At 57.0% G+C, this 8,716-nt stretch overlaps 1 protein-coding gene across 1 annotated transcript; it reads right to left on the bottom strand.

Moving 5' to 3' along the window:
- Nucleotides 1-6,476: 6,476 nt before the first annotated feature.
- EFNA4 (ephrin A4) lies at nt 6,477-8,385 on the bottom strand. Its single transcript, XM_008048602.1, has 3 exons — nt 8,049-8,385; nt 7,576-7,644; nt 6,477-7,178 (listed from the first exon to the last, which is right to left on the bottom strand). The coding sequence occupies exons 1-3, from the start codon at nt 8,383-8,385 to the stop codon at nt 7,042-7,044; spliced, it is 543 nt and encodes a 180-aa protein (XP_008046793.1). The 3' UTR covers nt 6,477-7,041.
- Between the last annotated feature and the right edge of the window lie 331 nt (nt 8,386-8,716).

Genomic DNA, 8,716 nt, shown 5'->3' with positions numbered 1-8,716 from the left:
ACATTCACGCATAACTGAAGTGAGGTTCATGAAACAACACTTACCTTTGCTATAGGGGATATGCTCTGGTATTTTTCTTCTGTTCTAGTCTTAAAAATAAAAACAATAAAATAAAAGGCTGGCTGAGACCTATAACATTGATTTCTTGATTTTCCCACCCTTAATGGGTCACAGCCCATAGTGTGAAACACTGAGGTCTGAGGCTTGGGCCCTGAACGACTTCTCTGAGGGGGCGGGCCCTATGGAGGCAAGAGTTCCTTCCACGGGGCTGGTCCTTTCTCTAGGGCCTCGGGCCTCCTTTCTTCTCACCTGCAGTCTCTGCCTTCACTTCCCTCTGACCCCCAGGCTTGCCAGTACACTGCTAGTTACCCTGATCCTTCCAGGGACATGGAGCTTAGGCCCCTGGGAGCACTGGGACATGGTGCCTCACTTTTCCCCTGCACCCCAGGGACCAAGGAAGCAGGGAGCTGAGCAGGTCTGGGGCAGAGGGATCTCTCAGTCTGTGTGGCCCAAGGCGGCTCCCGGGACAGCGAGTGGCAACCACAGAGCTGAGCTTGTTCAATAAATCATGGAGGCTAGGGCCTGGGGAAGGGGGAGGCCAGGAGGGAAGGGGGGCATAGATAAATAATTCATTAAACAAATAAACAAGGCGACTGTGAGAGGGAAGATCGGGCACGCGTGTGAGCAGGAGAGGCAGCCGCCAGCTTCAGGCATGAAATATTCACAGGTTCTGCACCTCACACAGGGGCCATGTGTGTCCCAGCACAGGCCGGTGTTGGCGCTGTCCTAGCATGGAAACCTGGGTGCCAACAAGGAGGGTGATGCACATGTCTTTTGACTGCCAAGTGTGTGTGTCAGCATGGTTCCATGGTGCTCTAGCATCCATGAGCTGACATGGAACCGCACACATGAGTGACAAGCAAAGAACATGTGGTCCAAGACACAGGAAATTAGGAGGCAGGGCTTGGTGGGTGGGGCTGGGGTGTAATAACCTCTGATTCTGGTCATCATGCCCTGATCCCTCTAATGAGTCTAGCAAGCCAAGAAGCCTGGGGTGGGGAGGCATCTCTGAGATGTCACACTGGAGCTGTGTGTGAGCCCATTCAATGTGTGAGAAGAGCTGAGAGGAAGGCGGTATGGCTTAGCAGTTCAGAGCCTGGGCTTGGGTTTGAATTCCAGTTCTACCACTCACTAGCTGTGCTAGTCACTTAACTTTCCTGAGACTGCTTCCTCATCTGTAAAATAGGGATAATAATACCCTGCCTCAAAAAGTTGGTTGTTATGAGGATTATGATCCATTATGTCTGGGAAGCAATTAGCATGGTGTTTAGGATTTGAGAGCTGCTTGATTAACAGATGGCTTGTGATCATGATTATTAAGAGGTTATCTCCTGAGATCTGCCCACCTAGATAAGCCCCAGACTCCCTTTTCCATTTGTCCTCCCTCATTTCCACGCTTCCTTCATAGCTATTCCCAGAAGAAATGTGACCTTGAGCTTGAAAAGTACGGAAGGATAGGAAAAGATTAGATGAACTGAGGGAAAGAAGATACAGCCGAAAAAAGAAGCCCCAACCTGGATGGTGTGGAAGAAGATTAATTATTTTTTTTGGTCAGAGTCTCACTCTGTTGCCCAGGCTGGAGTACAATCACATGATCATGGCCACTGCAGCTCTACCTGCTGGACTCAGGCAATCCCTTTGCCTCGGCCTTCCAAGTAGCCGGAACCACAGGCGTGCATTACCACATCTGGCTAAGTTTTTGATAGATTGTTGAGATGAGGTCTTGCCAAGTTGCCCAGACTGGTCTCAAACCCCTGGGCTCAGGCAATCTTCTTACCTCTGCCTCCCAAAATGCTGGGGTTACAAGCTTGAGCCATACCACACCCAGCAAAGAAGGGGGTCTTTAACTTTCTTCTCAGACCCCAAAACCTCTCTTTAAACCCTAAAACTGTCCATAAATCCAGACTCTTACTGAAATTTAGCTTTCTAGAAAGTGACTGCAAGGAGACAGAGGGAATTGGAGTCGGGGTCTCCCCCACCACCAGTGTACACTACCAGAGCTCTGGCCCCCACTCTCTGCCTAGTGGTCCAAGGCTTCTCTGGCAAAGATGGTTCTGTCTGGGCAAAACCCAGAAAAGTGGCATCCCGGAGTGGGTGGGGAGAATCCAGAATGGAGAGAGCCTCGGAGGGCTAGGGTGGAGTATCTGGCAACCACCCAGCAGGCTCCAGCATTCCCCAACCCTCTCGTGTCCCCTGGAAAGGATCCGCTCCCTTCGGGAGAGAGCCAACAGACAGGTCTGAGCCGGCCTGCTCCTTTGCAGACAGAGAAGGAACAGGTTGGGGGAGGGGGCCTGAAATCTTGGTGAGGAGTGGTAGGTGGAAATCCCACATCTCGTTTGAGGAGTAAGGGGCTGAGGGTACTCAGACCTGGGCACACCCTACCAAAGCTCGGGACCCAACCCTTTGCCTCCTCTGGCCAGCCCGCTGCCTCTTGGGGAGCCAGCGGTCTGAGCCCCTAGGTGTGAAGATGGTTCCTGCCCACCCCTTCCCAAGGAGCCAACCTCAGTTCACTTCCCCTCCCCTGGGCTGGGCAGGTTCAGGCCAATCTGCGAAAGAGCTTCACAGCAAACATTGATCTGTAATAAAACCACAATGTGTGTTCAGGAGAAGGGATTCCAGACACACACATTGAGGGAGCCAGACAACACACATACACACATATAGGTACGAAACATGCAGCTCTGGGAGGGCAGCCACCAGCAGTCCTGAAAGCACATCTACACATGGACGCACATTGTGTCATATGCACAAACATTATTACTTCTACACACCCCCTCCCTGCCATAAAATCAAAGTCTTCTCCAACAGTCCATTTTCCCCGTGTTCCCATAGCACTTAGCATTTGTATGTAGCTCTATATTAACATCTGCACTTGGCATTATCATTCATTATAATTCTCCATTGGCTAGTCTGTCTTCTTGGGGAATCTGAAGAATCCTTAAGGGAACGGATCTTGTCTTATGCAAGGGAACATCCTCAGCATCAAGAATGCAGCCTGCTACTTAGTAGGACTAGGTGGGGGGGGGTTAATAAATAATTGTTGTCTTAAGGAACAAAGAATGAATGCATTGTGACAGGGGACACCCATTTCTAGAATCCCTCAGAAGACTGTGGAAGATAACCAGTGCATGTACTCATGCCTCTGGCTCTTCTTGTCTCCTGGTCCCCTGGACTCCCCGCCTCTCAGCTTCCTCAAAGACTCTCCTTTCCCTGTCTTCCCTGGGTGTGAGACTGTGAATTTGAGTTCCACCTGCAGGTTGGCAGGCAAGGCAAGGGTTAATGACACCTCATTAGTGTTTAATTGGAGGAAGGAAGCTGCCTTGGCACCAGACAGGTGGACAGGCCTGCCCCTTGCTGGAACCAGGCATCCCCAGTTCCAGCACCCTGCCAGGCGTGTGGGTGATTTGGCCCTGGAGACCCTCAGCCCAGCCGGGGCACCTCCCCCCATCACTTGTTCTGCCAATTTAGTCTCCAGGCAGTACAGACCAGCACTCCCCATCTGTCACCAAACATCCAGAGGGAGAGCAGACTCCTTATCCTTTCTCTTTCAGCTGGCTTCGCCCCATCCCACCCCCAGGAAACACTGGAGAGTGGGAGGAGGGGTGGGATATGCAGTTGGACCACTGAGGGCTAGGTCAGAGAGCCACTCGGGGATGGATTCCAGATAGAAACAAGAGATAGGGCTGGGATGTGGAGATGTCTGCCCAATTTGACCTTAAACGAAGAGAATGCAAATGAGATGCAGACGATATGCAGATAAACACAAGGATCTCAGCATCGACATTCCTGGTGGCAGCAGCTCTGCACCCAGGACCCCAGTGCGGTTGCCAGTAACCCCCTCCTAACCTTTCTGGGTTAAGTGGGGCTGAACATTACTTTGAGAGAGAAAAATGATCTCAAGAAAGATAGCAGCGTGGTTGTTGAGGGCCACAGGACCTGGGAGCTGAGCTCCACCCTAGCTTCCCCACCCCATCCCAAGCACTCACCTAAGCTGCCACAGCAGCTCAAACAAACACCACTCTCTAGCTCGGATGCTCTGTCGGTTGCTATGGGGACCCCCTCCTCAGTTCCAGACCTGAACCAATGGGCATCACCATTGATGACCTCATGCCCCATGCCCCGAGATTCTATTGGCTATTTGGAGGCCACAGTGCACCCTTTTCAATTGCATCACCGCTGGGGATCCCCCATGACCCTAGCTAGTGTGGCCACCTGAAAGAAGAGTGCACTGGGAGGTCACATTGTGCTGAACGAATGAATGAATAAGGAAAGGAAATAAGGAACGAATAAAAGGGAAGAAGAAAAAAGAGGTCACAGAAAAAGAACACAGCTTCAGGGTTTGGTTTAGGGGGAAAAGGGCGATTTGCATCCCTGGAAAGCTGGCCCAGGACCCGGGTCGCAGAGACTCGGGCGGGCTCTCAGGCCCTCAAGCAGGGAGACAGGGCGAGGTAAAGCTGAGTGGAATCTTCGCATCGGTTCGGGAGCGCCTAGGACAGGCCCAGCAAATTGAGGGCCCCACCCTCAGCCACCTAGCACTGCTGAGTTTGGGGGAGACCGGTGACGCCCCAAAACTTGCAGGCCTGCTCAGCCTCCTGGAACCGCGCCCTGGAACACGCCTGGAGGACTTCTCGTGGGCAGGGCCCGGTGCCCGGAAGACCTCGCAGCGCCTTCAGCCAGTCTCGGCCCAGCTTTCCAGGGGACGCGCCCCGGGACTGAATCAGCCGCCCGCGCCGGCGATGAGGAAAGCGAGCGTGGGGCAGGCGGGCTCGGCCTGAGCGCCGGTGGCCGGGCGGGCCAGGGTTCGCGACCCCCTCCCCCGCAGCCCCAGCTCCCGCGGTCGCCGAGGCATCCGCCCTCGCACCTGCAGGGGGCCGGCAAGGGCGTGTGTCTGTGTCAAGTGTGCGCGTCTGGCGGTGAGGGCGTGTGTCTGCTGCGGGAGAGCCGGCTGGGCCCGCGTCTCTCGCACATGCGTCCTTATCAGCGGCGGATCCGCGCGCCGGCCCCGGACGCGGGAGCGAGCGCGCCCGGCTTGTCCGCGAATAGGGGGTGCCTAGGGCCACTGGGAGCAGAGTGAGACCCCGCCGTTCTCAATTTAAGGCAGGGGCTGCTAAGCAGTGGCCCTCGGTCTCCTCCGCCTATAGCTTCGCTGGGGAGGGGCGGAGGTAGCAGGAAGTCGGTTTCCATGGCAACATATAGCCACCCTCCTGGATGCCGGTAGAGTCGGAATTCGAACCCAGGACCAGAAGACCTAGCCCACAGCGCCTCCTTCAGCTGATTCCAGCCTTTCCGCCGCGCCCCAGCCCCTCGCCCCGCTAGAGACCGAGGTCTGGGGTGAGGGCCCTGATACAGGAATACGCAGGCACAAGCACCTACAAGAGAGGCATCTTGGGGGAAGGGATTGACTCCAGTCCGCTCTGCCCGCGGTGTGGCCCTCCACCCCAGGCCTCAGCCCAAGCGATGGAATGAACGTGAAGGGTGACGGCTGAAGTCGACGCAGGGTGGTGGGGGAGAAGGCCCCACCGAGGGACCAGGATCTGACCTAGGTGCGCAAAGGGGTGCGGGAGGGGTTCGCAAACTCCAGCGCCCGGGTGTGGGTCTCTGGACCCCCGGCGCCCTCCCCTCTCGCCCCTCCCCTCTCCCCCCATCCCCGTGTTCACACGCTGCCTCTCGCTGCCGCAGCCGGCCGAGCTAATCAGCACAACATCCACCTATCGATCGCTGGCTGGGTGCCAGGCGGGCCGGCACGGTGCCAGCGGAGGCTGCGGGGCACCGGGGCGGGTAGAGCACAGCTGCAGGGGAAGGGGCGCCCTGTACCCCGGCTCCACCCAAGACCCGCTCAGAAAGAGCGCTCTGGTTGGGCTTGGGGGATCACAGTCTCGCCTACCAGAGGTGGGAGAGACAGTGTGGGCTGAGAGCAAAGGGAGCCCTCCCTCCTCAGCCCCACCCCCTCCTCCTTATAAAAGCCAAGAACAAAGAGGCCGCTGGGGAAGGAGGCTTTGATCTGACCCCACCTTAGCAGCTCTAGGCGGCACCGCCCAGAGTGCCCTTGGGGAGGGGGAAGGATGCCCAGCTCTCAGGGACCCAGGCATTCTGAAGCCCAGGTACTGTCTTCTCACGACCCCTTGCTTTTGCCCAGTGCCCTGCTCCGTGCTGCCAGCGCTTGGGCAGTGCCCCAAGCGGGCGAGCTGTCGGGAGCATCTTCCCCTCCTCAGCACAGGAAGCCGGCTGGGGAGGTGAGGGAGGGCGCCAAGCTCCACAGCTGCTGCTGGCACCCACCCCACCATGCCCAGAGGGGTGCCCACTGAGGCCTGGCATGGATGGCCTGGGTACAGCTGGCATGGGGGTCAGGCCCAGCTAAGTTGAGAACACAGGCCACAGGGAGTCCTGGTGCCAGGGAAGGAGCAGAGGGCAGTAGGTTGGGGAAGGCAGCAAAAAGATGGTCGTTTATTGAAGGTTTGGTCTAGACACTTACAAAAATACAAATTGGCATGAAATTCAACCTCATGACAAGTCCGTCTTCACAGAAGACAAGCAAGTGACCCCCTGACCCCCTGGGGAGGGCAAGGTGCTCCCCCAGGGGAGGGGCCCATAGGGCACAGATGGCCGGGCTTCTTCCTTGCCCTGGTCCAGCAATCCACCTGTCCCCAGATCTTCAGCCTTGGCCCCCTGTGGGTTCAAGGATTTGGTCCCACCAAATCCCAGTCTGTCTGGGGGCTGGGATGAGACCCTCGAAGCAGCCTACAAAGCCTCTGTGTTTGTCTTGCTTCAGCTGCCAGGATGTCCAGGGCTGTCTGCAGTTCCTCCTTAGCCTGTGATGAGGGGCACACCCCTGCAAGGGTCACCTCAGACCCTCTGACCTCCCCCATCAATGCGCCATCTTGGCTGTCTGGATTGGCACCCTCAGTGCAGGTGGCAGGGATCCCTCCTCCTCCAGGGGGTCTTGGGAGGGCTCCTTGGGGTGACAGGGAGGGTCCACTTGGCTCACAGAATTCGCAGGAGACGAAGAATCAGGAGCAGCAGCAGCAGCAAGAGACAGAGGGGACTGGGAGCGTCGCCCCCTCGCCACCCGGATGTACCACTCTCTCCGGGGCTCCCAACAGGATGGGCAGACTCGGATTCTGTGAGGGGAAAGGGTACCATGAGGGGTCCTCCCACTTCTGTAGCAGCCACCTTCTCACCCTTTCCAGGAGCTGTTCCCCTGTCCCCTTCTCCAGGGTCCCCAAACCAGCCACTTCCTTCCCATCACCCACCTTATCCTTTCTAAATCCCAGCTTCCAGATCTCCTCCAAACTCACAGACAGCCAGCCCAGCTGAGGCCTTGAAGTGCCTTGCCCCTGGGTACCCTTGTCCCTTGGCCCAGCCTACAAAGGCAGACAGCAGAAGCTCTCACAAGGCCAAAGGTGGGGGGAGAGGAGGCTGCAGCTTGAGGCCTGGACCCCTCAGAGTCCAATGTGCCTAGATTCTAGTGCACCCAAGGACCCCACTAGCCAGAAGGGCTCCCCAAGTCCCACTTACCTCTCTCCTTGCAGCAGACAGACACCTGGAGCCTCAGACACCGGCCAGAACTCTCCGGAGTTGGCACCGCTGGGGAGTGAGAAATTGGGAGGAAGAAGTTAGCATAGGAGCCACCCCTTTGTAGGCCTCAGACTCTGCTCCAGAGTCCCCTTGTCTTTTTCCAGGAAAGAAAGCTTGTCCTCACTCTGGGGCCACACCCCACGTACCAGGGCCCACCACGCCCTACTCATCTCCAGCCCCCCTTTCCTGGCTCCTCCTTTCTCCTCTCTACAGACTCCCTCCTGATGCTTCCCTCCCACTCCTGGGCTCAGCTCAGGACCCCCAACTCAGTTTTGGAGAACATGGCCCCCTACCCCGCCCTCCCAGTCCCTCTTTCCTGGTCCCCTCAGCTTCCTGCCTTGACCTGCAGCCATGGCACCCCATACCTCTCCCCACCTTCCCAAGAGGCATCCTGTATGCCCTCTGTCACTCACAGATGTAGTAGTAAGTCTCTCCAGGCAGGAACTCGAAGCCAAGGGAGAAGGGAGTGAAACGCTGAATCTTCTCTGAGAACTGAACATGGCCGAAGGGGAGGGAGCACACCCAGCGCTTGAAGGCACGGGGGCCCTCTGCCCGGCAGGCCTCGTAGCCTGGCCAGTCCACCATGTATAAGGCGAACGTCTCTGGGCCCTCGGGGGGCCCTGGGCCTTCGTAGTGGGGGCAGACGATGTCCAGGTAATCGTTGAGGCCCAGTTTCACCACCGCGTCACCTCGGAGCAGCCTGCGGGAGTCAGGCAGGGTGGGCTGAGGAGGGTATGGCAGCAGTGGCATGCTCACAGCCTCGACCTCTTGGGCTCAGGTGATCCTTCCGCCTCAGCCTTTCAAGTAGCTGGGACTACAGGCGCATGCTACCACGCCTGGCTAATTTTTTGATTTATGGTAGAGAGGAGGTCTCACCAGGTTGCCCAAGCTGGTCTCGGACTCCTGGGCCCAGGTGATCCTCTCACCTTGGCCTCCCAAAGTACTGGGATTCTAGCCGCCAGGCCAGACTGATAACTCTCGGGAGACAAAGAATTCAAGAAATGGGTGAGATGATCAGCCTCAGGTTGAGAGAGGCAGGGGGGTGGAAGTGCCCATAACCACACAGCCCGCATGTGGAAGG

This window comes from Carlito syrichta, unplaced genomic scaffold (assembly GCF_000164805.1).
Source record: "Carlito syrichta isolate Samal-C Ts95f unplaced genomic scaffold, Tarsius_syrichta-2.0.1 Scaffold126413, whole genome shotgun sequence".
Classification (NCBI taxonomy): domain Eukaryota; kingdom Metazoa; phylum Chordata; class Mammalia; order Primates; family Tarsiidae; genus Carlito; species Carlito syrichta.
This window is presented reverse-complemented; position numbering and strand designations above follow the sequence as displayed.

Excerpts from the sequence above, each read along its gene's own strand:
- EFNA4 (XM_008048602.1), bottom strand. The coding sequence starts at position 8,385 with ATGCCACTGCTGCCATACCCTCCTCAGCCCACCCTGCCTGACTCCCGC. Across the intron at positions 7,645-8,048 it reads AGAGACTTACTACTACATCT|CGGTGCCAACTCCGGAGAGT; the intron begins GTGAGTGACAGA and ends CTCACTCCCCAG. Across the intron at positions 7,179-7,575 it reads TGTCTGCTGCAAGGAGAGAG|AATCCGAGTCTGCCCATCCT; the intron begins GTAAGTGGGACT and ends TTCCCCTCACAG.